This window comes from Oncorhynchus clarkii, chromosome 10, assembly GCF_045791955.1.
Source record: "Oncorhynchus clarkii lewisi isolate Uvic-CL-2024 chromosome 10, UVic_Ocla_1.0, whole genome shotgun sequence".
Lineage (NCBI taxonomy): Eukaryota > Metazoa > Chordata > Actinopteri > Salmoniformes > Salmonidae > Oncorhynchus > Oncorhynchus clarkii.
In genome coordinates this window covers 7,770,109-7,795,449 of record NC_092156.1, presented here as the reverse complement: position 1 = coordinate 7,795,449, position 25,341 = coordinate 7,770,109, and the positions used below count along the sequence as shown (strand labels likewise).

General features: G+C 45.0%; 1 protein-coding gene across 1 annotated transcript in view; it reads left to right on the top strand.

Annotated features, from left to right (window-relative positions):
* LOC139419810 (sarcoplasmic/endoplasmic reticulum calcium ATPase 1-like) overlaps positions 1-25,341 on the top strand; it is a gene marked incomplete at its 5' end in the record, with an annotated part of 46,236 nt that overhangs the window by 13,196 nt on the left and 7,699 nt on the right. Inside the window, 3 exons of the mRNA XM_071169795.1 lie at positions 13,091-13,195; positions 14,514-14,652; positions 22,858-22,938. Coding sequence (XP_071025896.1) covers positions 13,091-13,195; positions 14,514-14,652; positions 22,858-22,938 — 325 coding nt within the window. The remainder of the gene's footprint in view (positions 1-13,090; positions 13,196-14,513; positions 14,653-22,857; positions 22,939-25,341) is intronic.

Below are 25,341 nucleotides of genomic sequence, written 5' to 3'. Positions count from 1 at the left end.
AATGTGTCTGTAATACTCTTCCCTGACAGTGGACAGAATGTGTCTGTAGTACCCTGCCCTGACCGTGGACATCATGTGTCTGTAATACTCTGCCCTGACAGTGGACATCATGTGTCTGTAATACTCTGCCCTGACAGTGGACATCATGTGTCTGTAATACTCTGCCCTGACAGTGGACATCATGTGTCTGTAATACTCTGCCCTGACAGTGGACAGAATGTGTCTGTAATACCCTGCCCTGACAGTGGAAAGAATGTGTCTGTAATACTCTGCCCTGACAGTGGACAGAATGTGTCTGTAATACTCTGCCCTGACAGTGGACAGAATGTGTCTGTAATACTCTGCCCTGACAGTGGACAGAATGTGTCTGTAATACTCTGCCCTGACAGTGGACAGAATGTGTCTGTAATACTCTGCCCTGACAGTGGACAGAATGTGTCTGTAATACTCTGCCCTGACAGTGGACAGAATGTGTCTTTAATACCCTGCCCTGACAGTGGACAGAATGTGTCTGTAATACCCTGCCCTGACAGTGGACAGAATGTGTCTGTAATACCCTGCCCTGACAGAGACAGAATGTGTCTGTAATACTCTGCCCTGACAGTGGACAGAATGTGTCTGTAATACTCTGCCCTGACAGTGGACAGAATGTGTCTGTAATACTCTGCCCTGACAGTGGACATCATGTGTCTGTAATACTCTGCCCTGACAGTGGACATCATTTGTCTGTAATACTCTGCCCTAACAGTGGACATCATGTGTCTGTAGTACCCTGCCCTGACCGTGGACAGAATGTGTCTGTAATACTCTGCCCTGACAGTGGACAGAATGTGTCTGTAATACTCTGCCCTGACAGTGGACATCATGTGTCTGTAATACTCTGCCCTGACAGTGGACAGAATGTGTCTGTAATACCCTGCCCTGACCGTGGACATCATGTGTCTGTAATACTCTGCCCTGACATTGGACAGAATGTGTCTGTAATACCCTGCCCTGACCGTGGACATCATGTGTCTGTAATACTCTGCCCTGACAGTGGACAGAATGTGTCTGTAATACCCTGCCCTGACAGTGGACAGAATGTGTCTGTAATACTCTGCCCTGACAGTGGACAGAATGTGTCTGTAATACTCTGCCCTGACAGTGGACAGAATGTGTCTTTAATACTATGCCCTGACAGTGGACAGAATGTGTCTGTAATACTCTGCCCTGACAGTGGACAGAATGTGTCTGTAATACCCTGCCCTGACAGTGGACAGAATGTGTCTGTAATACCCTTCCCTGACAGTGGACAGAATGTGTCTGTAATACCCTGCCCTGACAGTGGACAGAATGTGTCTGTAATACTCTGCCCTGACAGTGGACAGAATGTGTCTGTAATACTCTGCCCTGACAGTGGACAGAATGTGTCTGTAATACTCTGCCCTGACAGTGGACAGAATGTGTCTGTAATACCCTGCCCTGACAGTGGACAGAATGTTTCTGTAATACACTGCCCTGACAGTGGACAGAATGTGTCTGTAATACTCTTCCCTGACAGTGGACATCATGTGTCTGTAGTACCCTGCCCTGACCGTGGACATCATGTGTCTGTAATACTCTGCCCTGACAGTGGACATCATGTGTCTGTAATACTCTGCCCTGACAGTGGACATCATGTGTCTGTAATACTCTGCCCTGACAGTGGACAGAATGTGTCTGTAATACCCTGCCCTGACAGTGGACATCATGTGTCTGTAATACTCTGCCCTGACAGTGGACAGAATGTGTCTGTAATATCCTGCCCTGACAGTGGACAGAATATGTCTGTAATACCCTGCCCTGACAGTGGACAGAATGTGTCTGTACTACTCTGCCCTGACAGTGGACAGAATGTGTCTGTAATACTCTGCCCTGACAGTGGACAGAATGTTTCTGTAATACTCTGCCCTGACAGTGGACATCATGTGTCTGTAATACTCTGCCCTGACAGTGGACATCATGTGTCTGTAATACTCTGCCCTGACAGTGGACATCATGTGTCTGTAATACTCTGCCCTGACAGTGGACATCATGTGTCTGTAGTACCCTGCCCTGACCGTGGACAGAATGTGTCTGTAATACTCTGCCCTGACAGTGGACAGAATGTGTCTGTAATACTCTGCCCTGACAGTGGACATCATGTGTCTGTAATACTCTGCCCTGACAGTGGACAGAATGTGTCTGTAATACCCTGCCCTGACCGTGGACATCATGTGTCTGTAATACTCTGCCCTGACATTGGACAGAATGTGTCTGTAATACCCTGCCCTGACCGTGGACATCATGTGTCTGTAATACTCTGCCCTGACAGTGGACAGAATGTGTCTGTAATACCCTGCCCTGACAGTGGACAGAATGTGTCTGTAATACTCTGCCCTGACAGTGGACAGAATGTGTCTGTAATACTCTGCCCTGACAGTGGACAGAATGTGTCTGTAATACTCTGCCCTGACAGTGGACAGAATGTGTCTGTAATACTCTGCCCTGACAGTGGACAGAATGTGTCTGTAATACCCTGCCCTGACAGTGGACAGAATGTGTCTGTAATACCCTGCCCTGACAGTGGACAGAATGTGTCTGTAATACCCTGCCCTGACAGTGGACAGAATGTGTCTGTAATACTCTGCCCTGACAGAGTGGAATACTCTGCCCTGACAGTGGACATCATGTGTCTGTAATACTCTGCCCTGACAGTGGACAGAATGTGTCTGTAATACTCTGCCCTGACAGTGGACATCATGTGTCTGTAGTACCCTGCCCTGACCGTGGACAGAATGTGTCTGTAATACTCTGCCCTGACAGTGGACAGAATGTGTCTGTAATACTCTGCCCTGACAGTGGACATCATGTGTCTGTAATACTCTGCCCTGACAGTGGACAGAATGTGTCTGTAATACCCTGCCCTGACCGTGGACATCATGTGTCTGTAATACTCTGCCCTGACATTGGACAGAATGTGTCTGTAATACCCTGCCCTGACCGTGGACATTACATGTGTCTGTAATACTCTGCCCTGACAGTGGACAGAATGTGTCTGTAATACTCTGCCCTGACAGTGGACAGAATGTGTCTGTAATACTCTTTCCTGACAGTGGACAGAATGTCTCTGTAATACCCTGCCCTGACAGTGGACAGAATGTTTCTGTAATACACTGCCCTGACAGTGGACAGAATGTGTCTGTAATACTCTTCCCTGACAGTGGACATCATGTGTCTGTAGTACCCTGCCCTGACCGTGGACATCATGTGTCTGTAATACTCTGCCCTGACAGTGGACATCATGTGTCTGTAATACTCTGCCCTGACAGTGGACATCATGTGTCTGTAATACTCTGCCCTGACAGTGGACATCATGTGTCTGTAATACTCTGCCCTGACAGTGGACAGAATGTGTCTGTAATACTCTGCCCTGACAGTGGACAGAATGTGTCTGTAATACTCTGCCCTGACAGTGGACATCATGTGTCTGTAATACTCTGCCCTGACAGTGGACAGAATGTGTCTGTAATACCCTGCCCTGACCGTGGACAGAATGTGTCTGTAATACTCTGCCCTGACAGTGGACAGAATGTGTCTGTAATACTCTGCCCTGACAGTGGACAGAATGTGTCTGTAATACTCTGCCCTGACAGTGGACAGAATGTGTCTGTAATACTCTGCCCTGACAGTGGACAGAATGTGTCTTTAATACTATGCCCTGACAGTGGACAGAATGTGTCTGTAATACTCTGCCCTGACAGTGGACAGAATGTGTCTGTAATACTCTGCCCTGACAGTGGACAGAATGTGTCTTTAATACTATGCCCTGACAGTGGACAGAATGTGTCTGTAATACTCTGCCCTGACAGTGGACAGAATGTGTCTGTAATACCCTGCCCTGACAGTGGACAGAATGTGTCTGTAATACCCTTCCCTGACAGTGGACAGAATGTGTCTGTAATACCCTGCCCTGACAGTGGACAGAATGTGTCTGTAATACTCTGCCCTGACAGTGGACAGAATGTGTCTGTAATACTCTGCCCTGACAGTGGACAGAATGTGTCTGTAATACTCTGCCCTGACAGTGGACAGAATGTGTCTGTAATACCCTGCCCTGACAGTGGACAGAATGTTTCTGTAATACACTGCCCTGACAGTGGACAGAATGTGTCTGTAATACTCTTCCCTGACAGTGGACATCATGTGTCTGTAGTACCCTGCCCTGACCGTGGACATCATGTGTCTGTAATACTCTGCCCTGACAGTGGACAGAATGTGTCTGTAATACTCTGCCCTGACAGTGGACATCATGTGTCTGTAATACTCTGCCCTGACAGTGGACAGAATGTGTCTGTAATACCCTGCCCTGACCGTGGACATCATGTGTCTGTAATACTCTGCCCTGACAGTGGACAGAATGTGTCTGTAATATCCTGCCCTGACAGTGGACAGAATATGTCTGTAATACCCTGCCCTGACAGTGGACAGAATGTGTCTGTAATACTCTGCCCTGACAGTGGACAGAATGTGTCTGTAATACTCTGCCCTGACAGTGGACAGAATGTTTCTGTAATACTCTGCCCTGACAGTGGACATCATGTGTCTGTAATACTCTGCCCTGACAGTGGACATCATGTTTCTGTAATACTCTGCCCTGACAGTGGACATCATGTGTCTGTAATACTCTGCCCTGACAGTGGACATCATGTGTCTGTAGTACCCTGCCCTGACCGTGGACAGAATGTGTCTGTAATACTCTGCCCTGACAGTGGACAGAATGTGTCTGTAATACTCTGCCCTGACAGTGGACATCATGTGTCTGTAATACTCTGCCCTGACAGTGGACAGAATGTGTCTGTAATACCCTGCCCTGACCGTGGACATCATGTGTCTGTAATACTCTGCCCTGACATTGGACAGAATGTGTCTGTAATACCCTGCCCTGACCGTGGACATCATGTGTCTGTAATACTCTGCCCTGACAGTGGACAGAATGTGTCTGTAATACACTGCCCTGACAGTGGACAGAATGTGTCTGTAATACTCTGCCCTGACAGTGGACAGAATGTGTCTGTAATACTCTGCCCTGACAGTGGACAGAATGTGTCTGTAATACTCTGCCCTGACAGTGGACAGAATGTGTCTGTAATACTCTGCCCTGACAGTGGACAGAATGTGTCTGTAATACCCTGCCCTGACAGTGGACAGAATGTGTCTGTAATACCCTGCCCTGACAGTGGACAGAATGTGTCTGTAATACCCTGCCCTGACAGTGGACAGAATGTGTCTGTAATACTCTGCCCTGACAGAGTGGAATACTCTGCCCTGACAGTGGACATCATGTGTCTGTAATACTCTGCCCTGACAGTGGACATCATGTGTCTGTAATACTCTGCCCTGACAGTGGACATCATGTGTCTGTAGTACCCTGCCCTGACCGTGGACAGAATGTGTCTGTAATACTCTGCCCTGACAGTGGACAGAATGTGTCTGTAATACTCTGCCCTGACAGTGGACATCATGTGTCTGTAATACTCTGCCCTGACAGTGGACAGAATGTGTCTGTAATACCCTGCCCTGACCGTGGACATCATGTGTCTGTAATACTCTGCCCTGACATTGGACAGAATGTGTCTGTAATACCCTGCCCTGACCGTGGACATTACATGTGTCTGTAATACTCTGCCCTGACAGTGGACAGAATGTGTCTGTAATACTCTGCCCTGACAGTGGACAGAATGTGTCTGTAATACTCTTTCCTGACAGTGGACAGAATGTCTCTGTAATACCCTGCCCTGACAGTGGACAGAATGTTTCTGTAATACACTGCCCTGACAGTGGACAGAATGTGTCTGTAATACTCTTCCCTGACAGTGGACATCATGTGTCTGTAGTACCCTGCCCTGACCGTGGACATCATGTGTCTGTAATACTCTGCCCTGACAGTGGACATCATGTGTCTGTAATACTCTGCCCTGACAGTGGACATCATGTGTCTGTAATACTCTGCCCTGACAGTGGACATCATGTGTCTGTAATATTCTGCCCTGACAGTGGACAGAATGTGTCTGTAATACCCTGCCCTGACAGTGGAAAGAATGTGTCTGTAATACTCTGCCCTGACAGTGGACAGAATGTGTCTGTAATACTCTGCCCTGACAGTGGACAGAATGTGTCTGTAATACTCTGCCCTGACAGTGGACAGAATGTGTCTGTAATACTCTGCCCTGACAGTGGACAGAATGTGTCTGTAATACTCTGCCCTGACAGTGGACAGAATGTGTCTGTAATACCCTGCCCTGACAGTGGACAGAATGTGTCTGTAATACCCTGCCCTGACAGTGGACAGAATGTGTCTGTAATACCCTGCCCTGACAGAGACAGAATGTGTCTGTAATACTCTGCCCTGACAGTGGACAGAATGTGTCTGTAATACTCTGCCCTGACAGTGGACAGAATGTGTCTGTAATGCTCTGCCCTGACAGTGGACATCATGTGTCTGTAATACTCTGCCCTGACAGTGGACATCATGTGTCTGTAATACTCTGCCCTAACAGTGGACATCATGTGTCTGTAGTACCCTGCCCTGACCGTGGACAGAATGTGTCTGTAATACTCTGCCCTGACAGTGGACAGAATGTGTCTGTAATACTCTGCCCTGACAGTGGACATCATGTGTCTGTAATACTCTGCCCTGACAGTGGACAGAATGTGTCTGTAATACCCTGCCCTGACCGTGGACATCATGTGTCTGTAATACTCTGCCCTGACATTGGACAGAATGTGTCTGTAATACCCTGCCCTGACCGTGGACATCATGTGTCTGTAATACTCTGCCCTGACAGTGGACAGAATGTGTCTGTAATACCCTGCCCTGACAGTGGACAGAATGTGTCTGTAATACTCTGCCCTGACAGTGGACAGAATGTGTCTGTAATACTCTGCCCTGACAGTGGACAGAATGTGTCTTTAATACTATGCCCTGACAGTGGACAGAATGTGTCTGTAATACTCTGCCCTGACAGTGGACAGAATGTGTCTGTAATACCCTGCCCTGACAGTGGACAGAATGTGTCTGTAATACCCTTCCCTGACAGTGGACAGAATGTGTCTGTAATACCCTGCCCTGACAGTGGACAGAATGTGTCTGTAATACTCTGCCCTGACAGTGGACAGAATGTGTCTGTAATACTCTGCCCTGACAGTGGACAGAATGTGTCTGTAATACTCTGCCCTGACAGTGGACAGAATGTGTCTGTAATACCCTGCCCTGACAGTGGACAGAATGTTTCTGTAATACACTGCCCTGACAGTGGACAGAATGTGTCTGTAATACTCTTCCCTGACAGTGGACATCATGTGTCTGTAGTACCCTGCCCTGACCGTGGACATCATGTGTCTGTAATACTCTGCCCTGACAGTGGACAGAATGTGTCTGTAATACTCTGCCCTGACAGTGGACATCATGTGTCTGTAATACTCTGCCCTGACAGTGGACAGAATGTGTCTGTAATACCCTGCCCTGACCGTGGACATCATGTGTCTGTAATACTCTGCCCTGACAGTGGACAGAATGTGTCTGTAATATCCTGCCCTGACAGTGGACAGAATATGTCTGTAATACCCTGCCCTGACAGTGGACAGAATGTGTCTGTAATACTCTGCCCTGACAGTGGACAGAATGTGTCTGTAATACTCTGCCCTGACAGTGGACAGAATGTTTCTGTAATACTCTGCCCTGACAGTGGACATCATGTGTCTGTAATACTCTTCCCTGACAGTGGACATCATGCGTCTGTAATACTCTGCCCTGACAGTGGACATCATGTGTCTGTAATACTCTGCCCTGACAGTGGACAGAATGTGTCTGTAATACCCTGCCCTGACAGTGGACAGAATGTGTCTGTAATACTCTGCCCTGACAGTGGACAGAATGTGTCTGTAATACTCTGCCCTGACAGTGGACAGAATGTGTCTGTAATACCCTGCCCTGACAGTGGACAGAATGTGTCTGTAATACTCTGTCTGCAGGCATTGCTTTGCATACCACCTCCGTATTTCCAATAATACTGGCCTGCCGATGATGGAAGGTTCAGACCCTTGACTCCCTAGATTTTCATGTGTAATACTCTGCCCTGACAGTGGACATGAATTACAGCCACATGTGCTCAGCCTACTGATGCTGGAAGAGGTGGCGAAGGTGACCTTTCAGAAGTATCCGAAAGAAAGGCAATCCTAACCTATAAGGGCCAAACCTCAATGGGGGAATTACTCATTTGTGTGCCTATTTAAATAATATGTAAATGAAGACATTGAGCTGCTCTGACTCTGCATGACATGAGAATAGAGCCTTGTAACCAGGCAACAAGAGAGGAACACGGGACAAAGCTGTTGTTTTTAAAGCGGTCTCCGATATAATCATTACACATGACTATTTATGGATGGAAGTCGTAGAGGAGAAGGAATGCTCAGGTCTACCACTACAGCCTCAATAACTGTTACTGGACACAATGCTTACTGTCATTTATCATATTGTAGGCAACTTTTTTTTACTATTTTAACTCGATCATCTTTTTACTAAGATTTGTTGTGTAGTTGAGACAACTTGATCACTCCCATCCATCTATGAGAATAGGGGTTATAGACCGGGCCATACCAAGTCAGGCTGACCCATGACACCAACCGATGACAACCGGCAACATCGATCACCTGAAACAATGAATACACTTCCTAATTATGAAATTAACACTTCCTCCATTTTATTCTGAGGAAGGAGGAAAGGTTGGTTTGACTTTATTTCATTCTCCACAGCATAATGTGAGAGAGGGACAATAGGTCAGGGTTTTGGTTTGTGCAGGAAGGGAGTGAAAAAGTAAAGTGGCCATTGAATTGGGCCCTGATGCTTTGCTTGTTGTCGTGCATGTCTTCGTAAACATTATTTTAATACGTTTTTTAATTATTATTATAATTTTTTTCCTTCCATTTGTTAAAGCAGTGTTTTGGTTTTAACGTGATGTTGGAACTGTGGCCATTCAGTCCCAATAAGCCATCTGTCTGGAAGTGAAGCGTAACTCCTGTCTCCTCTCAAGGGTCTCCAAACTTTTCTAGCATGAGAACAACTTTTTAAAAGAAATGTCGTGAGCTACTCTTTTTATGGCTTTCAAAAAGGCACATTCTCTTCTCTGCAACTCTTCCCCAGGTCCTTCGTGCACTACTTTCTCTTGTACACTTTGTATTCTGTCAATATTCCTGGTAAAATAATGTTTCATAAAAACTCTGAGGGGGGGGGGGGACCCTACAAAATCAATTTTGTTTCCCAAATTCTGTTTGAGATATTCCTGGTTTTCACAAATTACAATTGTGAAAATTACAATTACAATTACAATTGTTCATGGAGAAACAACGAAATTGGATGTTCTGAGTCGATGTCAATGTTTAAATCGTATCAGGGGGGGGGGGAGTCTGGAAGAAATCATTTTAAAAAATATTTTTTTGTGTAATTCCCCTTTTAATTGCGCAGCTAATGTGTCAGTCTAGCGATTGTGCTGTACTTCTACTGCTTACAATCATGGCAAAGTCAGCAAATAATAGATACACTTACTCATGATATACTTCTGCCAGGTAAGCCTACTTTAGAGTAAACATTTAATTGAGACGCTTTTGAAGAAAGTAGTTCTGTCAACCCAACATCAACTGGCCTCTGTCAACATCAACTGGCCTCTGTCAACATCAACTGGCCTCTGTCAACATCAACTGGCCTCTGTCAACATCAACTGGCCTCTGTCAACATCAACTGGCCTCTGTCAACATCAACTGGCCTCTGTCAACATCAACTGGCCTCTGTCACATCAACTGGCCTCTGTCACATCAACTGGCCTCTGTCAACATCAACTGGCCTCTGTCAACATCAACTGGCCTCTGTCACATCAACTGGCCTCTGTCACATCAACTGGCCTCTGTCACATCAACTGGCCTCTGTCACATCAACTGGCCTCTGTCAACATCAACTGGCCTCTGTCAACATCAACTAGGTACTGTCAACATCAACTGGCCTCTGTCAACATCAACTGGCCTCTGTCAACATCAACTAGGTACTGTCAACATCAACTGGCCTCTGTCAACATCAACTGGCCTCTGTCAACATCAACTAGGTACTGTCAACATCAACTGGCCTCTGTCACATCAACTGGCCTCTGTCACATCAACTGGCCTCTGTCAACATCAACTGGCCTCTGTCAACATCAACTAGGTACTGTCAACATCAACTGGCCTCTGTCAACATCAACTGGCCTCTGTCAACATCAACTAGGTACTGTCAACATCAACTAGGTACTGTCAACATCAACTAGGTACTGTCAACATCAACTAGGTACTGTCAACATCAACTGGCCTCTGTCAACATCAACTGGCCTCTGTCAACATCAACTAGGTACTGTCAACATCAACTAGGTACTGTCAACATCAACTAGGTACTGTCAACATCAACTAGGTACTGTCAACATCAACTAGGTACTGTCAACATCAACTAGCCTCTGTCAACATCAACTGGCCTCTGTCAACATCAACTGGCCTCTGTCAACATCAACTGACTTCTAGTGATGTGCATTATTTTCTGTGAGCCGGACCATTTGGCGACGTCCACCTAAAAGAGACGTTCATTTGGCTCCCAAATGGCTCTTCGTTCAGTAATGCCTTAGAAATGGACTTAAAACCATGACGATATTATACGTCTCTCATTTAAAATCCTAAAACATTGCTTACCATTATGTCAGAATGTGAAATGTATACATTTTTACCTGATCAAATGATTACATGACCTGCAATTTTTTTTTAATGAAGACCAAATGTAATACACTGGGAAAAAAATTAGCGTGGACCAGAATGAGGCCCCCTCCTCACATGGCAGGGTAGCCTAGTGGTTAGAGTGTTGGACTAGTAACCGGAAGGTTGCAAGTTCAAATCCCCGAGCTGACAAGGTACAAATCTGCCGTTCTGCCCCTGAACAATGCAGTTAACCCACTGTTCCTAGGCCGTCATTGAAAATAAGAATTTGTTCTTAACTGACTTAACTGCCTAGTTAAATAAAGCTAAAATAAAACTATACATCATTCCTGCTCTGTGGTATTGCCATCTTCATAGTAAAAAAAATAAATAAATGTGTCTGGCGCTCAGCAAGCTATAGTAAAAGTATGCAAATCAGGTTGACTAGATAATAGCTGGGAACTTGCGGCGTCTTGATACCTGTGAGATTTATTTTATGACGGTTTGCAGTGGAACACGTGAAAATTCCATGTACTTTCAGAATTGTTTGGCGAGCTACTCATAGGTGGTCTGGTAGCTACTCATATGTGATCTGGTAGCTACTCATAGGTGGTCTCGTAGCTACTCATAGGTGGTCTGCGAGCTACTCAGGTGGTCTGCGAGCTACTGGTAGCTCGCGATCGACCTGTTGGAAATCCCTGCTCTAATTCCCGTCTGCTAAAACTAAGAACACTCGCTAATTGTCAGAAATACCACGGAAGTGTGTGTCAGTCACAAGTACAGAGTAGCCAGCCAGGTGTCGGAAGCACCCATGGGTTAGAATGTCTTGCCGAAGGAGCTCGATTTTGGTGGCCTCCGGTAACGCCTTCACTTCATCTGAAATATACAGCAAAATTATGGAATATTTTATCAAGTTTACCTCTGACATTTTCGTTGTTGTGGTATTGTGCAGAAAGATATGACTTTGCAACTAAAATTACTGAGCATGTGTGAATTGAGTGTATTGTTTTGGATATGGCGGGGCCTAAGGGTGGGCAACTCCAGTCCTCGAGGGCCTGATTGGTGTCACAGTTTTGCCCCAGCTAACACATCTTTGGTTTAGAATGCAATTTGATTAATCCGCTGTGTTTTTTTTAGGGATGGAGAAAGTGTGACAACAATCAGGCCCTCGAGGGCTGGAGTTGCCCACCCTTAGGCCCCGCCATATCCAAAACAATACACTCAATTCACATAGAAAATGAACATAGAATGCCCACCCTAGTCACACCCTGGCCTAACCAAAATAGAGAATAAAAACCTCTCTATGGCCAGGGCATGACATCCATTTTAGTGTCTGGATTCGGTGAGGGCCCAAATGATCAAACTTTGACCAGAATGAGGCTCTCCACTACCTGTTCCTGCAGTAATGATATTTTAATAATTTATTGGTAGATAATTGGCAAAAAGCCTAGGTCTACCAGTAGTCTTTGCAAATTAGGGAGCCAAATGAAGGGCTCTCACTGATGCGATTGGGTTACACTGACTGACGAGGTGAGTTACTCACCGTCTGGCAAGCCCCGACATCCTAGGGAAGGGATACCTAGAAAATCCTTTGGTTTATTTGTCCCGATGCGATTCCATGGTCATATAACAACGTTGCATGACTTATGATTGATTGACTTTATTCAGTCACTTCAAACACATTTTATAAACTTGCTGTTCAGTTGTCAATTAAAGCACAGTAAATAGCCTACTGTGAAATTTGACTGCACCCAACCGCAGCGCACACATGTTGTATCGACCAAATAGTGCCGACAGATGGCCATACCATAGGGGTTCCCTGTCATCGCTGGCTTTGTGACTGACGGGCGCCTATCCTATCAATAGATCGCTAGAGGATGCATATCATTCATTCTAGTGGGAGAGAGCTCGATGGACTAATTGATACATTTACATGAAAAGTAGTCGTGTTTTTAAATGTAAAAAAAAAATATATATATATTTTTTTTATATGAAGTGGAAGAAGTAGCCGGCTGAAAATTAGTCTGTAACCGGCCGATTAGCCGACAGACGGCGCTAATGGAATGCAGTGTCAACTGGCTAGGCTGAATGAAAGGAAGGGACAGATCAGAACGAGTTGCTCTCCTTCAATATTCTCTACACAGAGCGGAGTGGAGTGAAGGGTAGATTTGCGGGACTCAAACGGTCGTGAAGGATGAGCTATCGACCGGGGCTTGAGCCGCTGATCTGCTCCGATCCTCTTCACTGCTCAATACTCACTGTGGAGAAGAAAAACACTTTTACTAGAATCTGTTATATTAACTCTGTATTATGTGCCCTCTCCCTCCAGGTGCTAGCTCTGTTTGAGGAGGGGGAGGAGACCATCACAGCCTTCGTGGAACCTATCGTCATCCTGCTTATCCTCATCGCTAACGCTGTGATCGGAGTCTGGCAGGTGAGTGTCTCTATCTTGTGTGTGTGTTCACCTGATCATGGGTCAGGAGACGGTGCTGACATGCAGGATATTATATGGTGTGTCACCTTAGGGCGAAGACATTATGTAACGAGTCATCGATACAGAACCCTAACTTGTGTTCTGCTTTCGACCTTCATACGTGCCAGCAGGGCTTTTATTGATGGGTAGGATAGTAAAGCCGCATTCAATTGAAACATGGAAACCATGGAGCCAAGGCCAACCTTTTTAAATTGCCCAGTGTATATACACATGGCAATGTACATGGTGCTTCTAGAGGCGCCAGTAAAACAAGCCTTTGATGATGTAAATGCTAGTTCTGTAGGTATTTCACTCAAAGCGATCACTTACTGTCTTTGTTCATTTCACTCTGTAGACCTGCAGACAGAAACGGGTCAGTGTTAATTGAAGACCATTAACTGCAGCCTAATCAGAATTGGTCTCTGAATAGAGCACTTTGTCCTTGGGGGGGATGGGTAGAATTAGGAGGGATGGGTAGAATGAGGAGGGATGGGTAGAATGAGGAGAGATGGGTAGAATGAGGAGAGATGGGTAGAATGAGGAGAGATGGGTAGAATGAGGAGAGATGGGTAGAATGAGGAGAGATGGGTAGAATGAGGAGAGATGGGTAGAATGAGGAGAGATGGGTAGAATGAGGAGGGATGGGTAGAATGAGGAGGGATGGGTAGAATGAGGGGGGATGGGTAGAATGAGGGGGGATGGGTAGAATGAGGGGGGATGGGTAGAATGAGGGGGGATGGGTAGAATGAGGGGGGATGGGTAGAATGAGGGGGGATGGGTAGAATGAGGAGGGATGGGTAGAATGAGGAAGCATGGGTAGAATGAGGAGAGATGGGTAGAATGAGGAGGGATGGGTAGAATGAGGAGGGATGGGTAGAATGAGGAGGGATGGGTAGAATGAGGAGGGATGGGTAGGATGGGTAGAATGAGGTGGAGGGATGGGTAGAATGAGGAGGAGGGATGGGTAGAATGAGGAGGAGGGATGGGTAGAATGAGGAGGAGGGATGGGTAGAATGAGGAGGAGGGATGGGTAGAATGAGGAGGAGGGATAGATAGAGCACATGGGGTTTGGAGGATAAAGTGAGGTTTGGAGGACACATTGACAGCTGAGTGAGCAAGCACTGTGTACGGTCAGTCTATGGGTTGAATGTTCAGTTTATAGCCATTGCCTTTCTAGTAGGTGTTCATTCCAAAGTGACAGAAAGGCACCAACACTTTAGCGTGGTACAAAATGGGGCTGTTGGTACTGAACCTGCCTCTGTCTCTCCGTGTGGTCCAGGAGAGGAATGCGGAGAACGCCATCGAGGCGCTGAAGGAGTACGAGCCAGAGATAGCCAAAGTGTACCGCATGAACCGCAAGGCTGTCCAGAGGGTCAAAGCCCGGGAAATCGTGCCTGGGGATGTTGTAGAGATTGCGGGTGAGTACAGGGTGAGGGACAGACAGATTATTTTTCAGTGTGAAATTATTTTTCTTTGTTCACCCTGCATTCTGGCCCATACCACACACACACACACACACACACACACACACACACACACACACACACACACACACACACACACACACACACACACACACACACACACACACACACACACACACACACACACACACACACACACACACACACACACACACACACACACACACACACACACACACACACACACACACACACACACACACACACACACACACACACACACACACACACAGTGCCTTCAGAAAGTGTTCACACCCCTTTTCCCCACATTTTGTTGTATTACAGCCTGAATTTGAAATTGATTAAATGTTGTTTTTGTCACTGACCTACACACAATACTCCGTAATATCTTGAGTCCATAAGTAACTGATCAACCCCTTTTGTTATGACAAACTTAAATAAGTTCAGGAGTAAAACTGCTGAACAATTCACATAATAACGTTGCATGGACTCACTCTGTGTACAATAATAGTGTTTAACATGACTACCTCATCTCTGTACCCCACTCATATACAGTACCAGTCAAAAGTTTGGACACACCTACTCATTCAAGGCTTTTTCTTTATTTGAACTATATTCTACATTGTAGAATAATAATGAGGACATCAAAATAACACATATGGAATCATGTAGTAACCAAAAAAGTGTTAAACAAATCAAAATATATTTTAGATTCTTCAAAGTAGCCATCCTTTGCCTTGAAGACGGCTTTACACACTCTTGGCATTCTCTCAACCAGCTTCATGAGGTAGTCACCTGGAATGCATTTCAATTAACAGGTGTGCCTTGTTAAAAGTTAATTTGTGGAATTTATTTCCTTCTTAATATTTTTTGAGCCAATCAGTTGGAAAAGCCTATAGAATGCTGACTGCAGGAATGTCCACCAGAGCTGTTGCCCGATAATTGAATGTTAATTTCTAGACCTAGGCTATTTGGCTACTATCTACAGATACATTTTGAAAACATTCTGAAGAATCATTACTGCAAGAACAACAGGTAGTGGAGAGCCTCGTTCTGGCGGCTGAGGAGTATTTCTGTCTGTAATAAAGCACTTTTGTGGGGACTCTTTTTGATTGGCTGGGCCTGGCTCCCAAGTGGGTGGGCCTATTGTCTCCCAGGCCCACCTATGGCTGCACCCCTGCCTAGTCATGTGAAACCCATAGATTAGGGCCTAATGAATTTATTTCAATTTACAGATGTTCTTTATATGAACTGTAACTCAGCAAAATCTTTGAATTTGTTGCGTTTATGATATCGTACATAAACTAAAACAGGCATTCTGGTAACACTCGTAGGCACTAAGGGGCTATATGATGATTTTTTCCCCCTTGTTTCTATAATGTTGTTACCTTCATTTTTTTTTGGGGGGGGGGGTCTCTATTGATTAATGAGATGCAAATTTTATATTTATTTTTGTGCTGTAATTTGCCATTTACCTTGAAACATATTATAATTTGTTTATATTATTGTCTCAATGAGCCACTAGGCTATAAATAAGAGCTAAGTGCAATGGTCAGGACACTGACGTTAGTTTGACGTAGAATCGTCAGTCACCTGTCTGCATCCTGGTAATTAAAGTGAGCAGTAAGAAATCAATCTCTGACTTGTTTTGGGTGCCCCAACTCCATTGTACCTTGAATTAGTCCTTTTGGAAGTTTTTTCCTCGGTAAGTCATTCATGTCGATTTGTCATTTTGTTGTTGAGCACCCCTTTTTCTTTGTATGCTGAAGAACGTAGGCCCACCTGAACTCGTCCCTTTGAGCATTGTGAAGTTATCAATTATGCTTTGGATGGTGTATCAATACACCCAGTAACTACAAAGATCTTTCCTAACTCAGTTGCCGGAAAGGAAGGAAACCGCTCAGGGATTTCACCATAACTTTTTTTTAAAACAGAGTTTAATGGCTGTGATAGGAGAAAACTGAGGATGGATCTACAAGATTGTAGTTACTCCACAATACTAACCTAAATGACAGAGTGAAAAGAAGGAAGTACAGAGCAAAAATATTCCAAAACATGCATCCTGTTAGCAACAAGGCTCTAAAGTAATACTGCAAAAAAATTGGCAAAGCAATTCACTTTTTGTCCTGAATCGAAAGTGTTATGTTTGGGGCAAATCCAATACATCACTGAGTACCACTCTCCATATTTTCAAGCAGTGGTGGCTGCATCATGTTATGGGTATGCTTGTAATCATTAAGGACTGGGGAGGTTTTCAGGACAAAAAAGAAATGGAATGGAGCCAAGCACAGGCAAAATCCTAGAGGAAAACCTGGTTCAGTCTGCTTTCCACGAGACACTGGGAGATTAATTCATCTTTCCACAGGACAATAACTTAAAACGTTTGGCAAAATCTACACTGGAGTTGCTTACCAAGAAGACTTTGAATGTTCCTGAGTTGCCGAAGTACAGTTTTTAATTAAATCTACTTAAATCTATGGCAAGACCTGAAAATGGTTGTCTAGCAATGATCAACAACCAATTTAACATAATTTTGAAACTAATCATGGGCAGATGTTGCACAATCCAGCTGTGGAAAGACTGCCAAAGATTGCTTCGACAAAGTATTGACTCACGAGTGTGAATAATTATGTAAATGATATATTTTTGTATTTAATTTTCAATAAATGTGAAAACAAATTCTCAAAACATGTTTTCACTTTGTCATTATGGGGTATAGTGTGTAGATGGGTGAGAAATGTAACACGTTTTGAATTTAGGCTGTAACACAACAAAACGTGGAATAAGTCGTAAGTCGAGGGGAATGAATACCTTGTGAAGGCACTGTAAAAGCCTTTCCACTGGGCCCACAGGTGCCAGCCAGGACCACGTGTGTGTGTGAGAGAAGTGGCTGCGGTCGTCCCTGTATTTAGGGGACTTTACATTTCCAAAGCGTTTCCCTTGCTCTCAGTCTCACCACCTGGTTACTGCTGCTGGGTATTCTGAGCCAGGCGTGCTGCCCTGTTCTGAGCCAGGCGTGCTGCCCTGTTCTGAGCCAGGCGTGCTGCCCTGTTCTGAGCCAGGCGTGCTGCCCAGTTCTGAGCCAGGCGTGCTGCCCTGTTCTGAGCCAGGCGTGCTGCCCTGTTCTGAGCCAGGCGTGCTGCCCTGTTCTGAGCCAGCCCTGCTGCCCTGTTCTGAGCCAGCCCTGCTGCCCTGTTCTGAGCCAATTGCAATTTTCCAAGGTCCCTCTTTGTGACCACTGACCACAAGACTGAACAGTAGTCCAGGTGTGACAAAACTAGAGCCTGTAGGACCTGCCTCAACAGAAATGTTGAGGTTCAACAGCACCTCTTAGAACACTGAGAAGAAGCAGCACTATCAGGTATCCTGTGGAGTGTTAAGGTTGAGGGTCTACACCAGAAGTTAATGGGTGTCTGTAGGAGGAAGGTATATGGTGGGGGTCAATTAAGCTTGGAATGTACTGAGTGTAGGGAAAATGATCATATGTGGCAGGCATTGATAAGGGGGGATAGAGTCATGGATTAGTGATGAAGTGGGTGGAGGTCAGGTCACGTTAAGGGAAAATGGACCGTTTATTTTGCACGTATCACTTAGTTTCCTACCTAGCAATAAAGATGCAATAGTTAGCGAGAAGGAGGAGACTCCACCCAAAGTGGGGTACATATACCACCACTATGGTAACCATGTCTTCCAGTCTGTTCAGCTGTTCGATCCTTTAGGGAAGAATAAACTTGGTTTAAAGCTTTCACAGTGTCCGTTGAGTTCTTCCTCTGATAATTAGAACCTAACACTATCTGGGACATATAATACAACCCCAGCCTGACACTACTGTATATGAGGAACCAATGAGATCTAGCCACTCCAATCCTCTTTATTGTCTCTATGGCGATCTGGCATCTTTGAGCTGAGGTGGAGAGGGAAGTGTTTTCTGTTGAAATGGGATGTGACCCCCCCCCCCCCCCCCGCGCCCTCCCATCTGTCTCTGTAATCAGGGTCTCCTCTGTGGACGGTGAGTCCGAGTATCACTCCTCTCTGTCAGCAGCTCTATATAAATGAATGATGGGGTTTTATTAGTCTAGCCCACCTAGTATCTGCTGAGTGGAGGGCAGAGCACACAGACAGAGGGCACACAGACAGAGGAAAGATGCAAGCCTGTCAGGATGTGAGTGGCCCACAGAGGAAAGATGCAAGTCTGTCAGGATGTGAGTGGCCCACAGAGGAAAGATGCAAGCCTGTCAGGATGTGAGTGGCCCACAGAGGAAAGATGCAAGTCTGTCAGTATGTGAGTGGCCCACAGAGGAAAGATGCCATTTCCTACCATAGCAGATACTGGGTAGAGAGGCTTCCAGCTTGGCATAGTGTTCTGTATGTACAGTATTGCCTGAGCAGAGGAATATCTCTCTGTGACTTAATCTGGTTGCTTAGTGCTATTTTACACTAGTAAACACTCAGTAGGTAAAACTACAGTTATTTTTTTCTCTCTCTCAGAAAGTGTCTAAGAGCATGTTCAGAGGCAAACACTCCTTTTTAATTGTTATTATTTATTTTTTTACTTACCATTTCTTCTCCAAAAACATTTGTTTGTGTCAAGAGTCTTTTCTCTCCTGTATGTTGGACTAGTGTCGGTTCAAGTTGTTTCCATGGGAACTAGCGATCTGAAAGGAATGGAAATGGACACTCAACTACAGTGCCTTTTTTGAGGAGAGCTAAAAAAACATAAATGCAGTATATTTACACAAGTTTCCACCCTCCTCTCTGCTGCCTGCCTGGCTGGTTTCACATTGTCCCCAGTGCCAGCGTTACGCCACAGTTATGGGTGTGGAACTTTCCCTGTTTAAAAAAAAAAAAAAAAAAGATTTTCTTCACAGATAGAAACTGGCTGTACACTTGAGACAGACAAGGTTGTTGGAACTACGAACACATACAGGCTTAGACGGCCTGAAGAAATTGAAACCTGGGAAGACCTCCTAGTGGAACAGGAAGGGAGTGAAGATCGTCCCATACAGGAATGGGTGCCATGTAGCCAGATCACTAATAAACATGATGTTTGGGTTCCATTCTCATGAATATCCAATGCCTAACCTCCTCGGTTAGGGAACTAGAGATGGATTTAGGTGGTAATAAGATCAGAGTTGAAGAAGCTATGCAGTAGTGTATTTTGTCTGCTGTCTATCTTCAGGAGAACTGGGACTGTGAACCTAGCAGTAGTATGACCTTAAGAGCACAAGCAGCTCTGTCAGTGTGGTACTTGCTGTGTCATGATTCAATTAAATCAGCAATCTCAGACCATCACAAATCACATCAACTAGAGTTTGGTCTGATAGATCCTAAGTTCCAGGAATGAATATCAGACCATCACATCAACTAGAGTTTGGTCTGATGGATACTAAGTTCCAGCCAGGGGTGAACGTTAAGTTAGGCACACACTACTGGTTGATTCTCCAAAGGTTCCCTCCAGACAGTTGACCGTTTGCACTCAGTAATGGCGTAGGCTGCATTATGTTAAGGTAAGTATTCACTGTCAAATAGAACTTACTGATCCCAAGCACCTAGTATTAGCATTTAGATGGGAGAGGAGCGAGCGAGACTCAGTCTGTGGGAGGTGATTGGAGACGAGTGATGGTTGAGTTGGAGGAGAGGGCTACAGTAGGTGAGGAGGATGCTGGGAGTGGGAGTTTCAAAAGCCTCTTTTTTGCAGTTCCCACACATACACCTCTCTTTCTTTCCTCGCTTCATCTCTTTCTTGTTGCAGAAGAGAGGAGGAGTGGATTGTCAGATATAATGTGAGAGATTGAGTACTCGTGATAAAGTAGGAAAATGAGAACTCCAAGGGCAATGCAGGAAAATGCCATGATGGGGGGGGGGGGGGGGGGGCACAGGAAGTTTTCTGAAATCATCAAACTAGCAGTTTGCCATAGTCCTACCAATGAATGTGATGAAAGGTTTTTAATCAATACCTTAGGTTTGGTCAGTGGTTCACTTCCTGATTAGAGTTGGAGGGGAGGCCAAATAATGCTCCCACACACACTAGGTCGTGGAACGTAGCTAATCACTGTCAGTTTGCCTTGCGTAATAATGATCATTCAGCACCACCAGATAAGGCAATAGACAAGACAGACTTTTCATGAGGGATCCTAATTGGTGCATTCTGTTACTAGCCTTGTTTTAGTGAATAGCAGTGGATTAGGCTGATATCTGAGGACAGGGTTGGACCCGTCTGAATAGCAGTGAATTATGTAGGCTGATGTCTGAGGACAGGGTTGGACCCGTCTGAATAGCAGTGAATTATGTAGGCTGATGTCTGAGGACAGGGTTGGACCCGTCTGAATAGCAGTGAATTATGTAGGCTGATGTCTGAGGACAGGGTTGACCAATCTGGATAACATGTAGCACAGAACTGTGTTGATGTGTGTATTTACCTCTGTAAACCATGCAACTTCAAACCATTACAGAATAGCGTATTGGTTGTGTGGTCGTCAACATCAGTTGCATCATAGCTTTCAGTTATGAGGATGTCTGCTTCATGTCTTATGACTTGTAAACCTCTTACTGTAATGATATCTTCATATTCTAGAAGTTTTTACTTAAAAAAAAAGTGCTTGGATGAAGCAATTCCAGCATCACTGTCCTGGTGTGACCCACCAACGTGCCCCAAAAACGGTTGAATGTGAAGCTGTGATAAATGCGTGCATTGGAGCATGGTTCAAAGCACATTAAGTGCCACATGCCCACGACTCCTAAACCCTGTCATGAAAGATGACTTTAATATACAGCCGGAGAGGAGAGAAATAGATTAGAGGTATTAATCCAAGCTGCTTGTTTATGGGTTCATCCCTCTGTGATGAGGGAGCTGAGTGCTTTCTCAGATGCCCGAGCGCGAGTGTGGAATCCATTTTATAGGGATGGCAATCGTGACTCGATCAGAGTTGCATCAAGGTAGTTTTTATTTCTTTATTTTTTTTGGTATACGGTTGGCTGAATGTTGTTGACTTGCAAGGCTACGCCAGGGCTCGCTGGCTGAAGTTACTTTGCTAAAGGCTTTTTTTTTTTTTTTTAATGCTGCGATTCGATAGGTTGCAATTGAGTGTTCACCTGGGGAACGTGGGTGGTTGCCGGCAGTTTCACAGCTAGTCTTCCATCTTCTCATTTCCTTCGTGATTACACCTCCTGGCCCGCTGGACTCACATCATCACAGGTCACTACAGAGATCTTCATTTTAAAATCTCACTCACCTTTCTCTTGTCTCTCTTCACTATTATCTCGTCTCAAATTCAATTTAAAGGCTTTATTGGCATGGGAAACACATGTTAACATTGCCAAAGCAAGTGAAGTAGATGATTAACAAAAGTGAAATAAACAAAATGTACAGTATACATTACACTCACAGAAGTTGCAAAAGAATAAAGACATTTCAAATGTCATTATTTCTATATACAGTGTTGTGACGATGTGCAAATAGTTAAAGGGATTTTTTTTTAGAGCAGAGGAAAGAGTGCCTCCTACTGGCCCTCCAACACCACTTCCAGCAGCATCTAGTCTCTCATCCAGGGACCGACCAGGACCATCCCTGCTTAGCTTCAGAAGCAAGCCAGCAGCATCTAGTCTCCCATCCAGGGACCGAGCAGGACCATCCCTGCTTAGCTTCGGAAGCAAGCCAGCAGCATCTAGTCTCCCATCCAGGGACCGACCAGGACCAACCCTGTTTAGCTTCAGAAGCAAGCCAGCAGCATCTAGTCTCCCATCCAGGGACTGACCAGGACCAACCCTGCTTAGCTTCAGAAGCAAGCCAGCAGTGGGATTCAGGGTGGTATGCTGCTGGCATGTTTGGGAACCACTGCTGTAGGACAACAAATTCCATCCAATGTCTAGATGGAATTTGTATTTGTGGTCCTGGCGACTGGACCTTTTTTTGAAACACCATTATTTTAGTCTTACTGCTATTTACTGTCAGTGCCCAGGTCTGACATAATCTGTGCAGAAGATCTAGGTGCTGCTGTAGGCCCTCCTTGGTTGGTGACAGAAGCACCAGATCATCAGCAAACAGTAGACATGGTCTCTCTTCCTCCCTCTCTCTTCTTATTTCTCCCTCTGTAGAATGTTAACCCAATACTTTCATCAAATGACAGTTTTAAACAAACCCTCTGTCTGCTCTTCTAACCTGTTTTTGTTTTTGTCTAGTTGGTGACAAGGTCCCTGCTGACATCAGGATCACCTCCATTAAATCTACCACCCTAAGAGTGGACCAGTCTATTCTAACAGGTAGGCTAAAACGCTACATACTGACTGGTTAGCTGGTTGACTTGGCTGGGTTGGTTGGTTAGCTGGTTGACTTGGCTGGGTTGGTTGGTTAGCTGGTTGACTTGGCTGGGTTGGTTGGTTGGCTGGCTGAGATTAAACCTCTGTTCCTCTTAATGTTATCTACAACATGCTCGTAGTGTTACCTACAACATACTCGTACCTACAACAGCCTCTTACCTTTACCGACAACATGCTCGTATTGTTACCTACAACATGCTCGCACTGTTACCGACAACATGCTCGTACCTACAACATGCTCGTATTGTCACCGACAACATGCTTGTATTGTCACTGACAACATGCTCGTATTGTCACCGACAACATGCTCGTACTGTAACCTACAACATGCTCGTATTGTTACCGACAACATGCTCGTATTGTTACCTACAACATGCTCGTATTGTCACCGACAACATGCTCGTATTGTCACTGACAACATGCTCATACTGTTACCTACAACATGCTCGTATTGTTACCTACAACATGCTCGTACTGTTACCTACAACATGCTCGTACTGTTACCTACAACATGCTCGTACTGTTACCGACAACATGCTCGTATTGTTACCGACAACATGCTCGTACTGTTACCGACAACATGCTCGTACTGTTACCTACAACATGCTCGTATTGTTACCGACAACATGCTCGTACTGTTACCTACAACATGCTCGTACGGTTACCGACAACATGCTCGTACGGTTACCTACAACATGCTCGTACGGTTACCGACAACATGCTCGTACGGTTACCGACAACATGCTCGTACTGTTACCTACAACATGCTCATATTGTTACCGTCAACATGCTCGTATTGTTACCTACAACATGCTCGTACTGTTACCTACAACATGCTCGTACTGTTACCTACAACATGCTCGTACTGTTACCGACAACATGCTCGTACTGTTACCTACAACATGCTCGTACTGTTACCTACAATATGCTCGTACTGTTACCTACAACATGCTCGTACTGTTACCTACAATATGCTCGTACTGTTACCGACAACATGCTCGTACTGTTACCTACAATATGCTCGTACTGTTACCTACAACATGCTCGTACTGTTACCTACAATATGCTCGTACTGTTACCTACAACATGCTCGTACTGTTACCTACAATATGCTCGTACTGTTACCGACAACATGCTCGTACTGTTACCTACAACATGATCGTACTGTTACCTACAACATGCTCGTACTGTTACCAACAACATGCTCGTATTGTTACCGACAACATGCTCGTACTGTTACCTACAACATGCTCGTACTGTTACCTACAACATGCTCGTATTGTTACCTAAAAACATGCTCGTATTGTTACCGACAACATGCTCGTATTGTTACCTACAACATGCTCGTACTGTTACCGACAACATGCTCGTATTGTTACCGACAACATGCTCGTATTGTTACCGACAACATGCTCGTATTGTTACCGACAACATGCTCTTAATGTTACCGACAATATGCTCGTACTGTTACCTACAATATGCTCGTACTGTTACCGACAACATGCTCGTATTGTTACCGACAACATGCTCGTATTGTTACCGACAACATGCTCATATTGTTACTGACAACATGCTCGTACTGTTCGTACTGTTGTTACCTACAACATGCTCGTACTGTTACCTACAACATGCTCGTACGGTTACCGACAACATGCTCGTACGGTTACCTACAACATGCTCGTACGGTTACCGACAACATGCTCGTACGGTTACCGACAACATGCTCATACTGTTACCTACAACATGCTCATATTGTTACCGTCAACATGCTCGTACTGTTACCGACAACATGCTCGTACTGTTACCTACAACATGCTCATACTGTTACCGACAACATGCTTGTACCGTTACCTACAACATGCTCATATTGTTACCTACAACATGATCGTACTGTTACCTACAACATGCTCGTACCGACAACATGCTCGTATTGTTACCGACAACATGCTCGTACTGTTACCTACAATATGCTCGTACTGTTACCGACAACATGCTCGTATTGTTACCTACAACATGCTCGTACTGTTACCTACAACATGCTCGTACTGTTACCTAAAAACATGCTCGTATTGTTACCGACAACATGCTCGTATTGTTACCTACAACATGCTCGTACTGTTACCGACAACATGCTCGTATTGTTACCGACAACATGCTCGTATTGTTACCGACAACATGCTCGTATTGTTACCGACAACATGCTCGTATTGTTACCGACAACATGCTCTTAATGTTACCGACAATATGCTCGTACTGTTACCTACAATATGCTCGTACTGTTACCGACAACATGCTCGTATTGTTACCGACAACATGCTCGTATTGTTCCCGACAACATGCTCATAT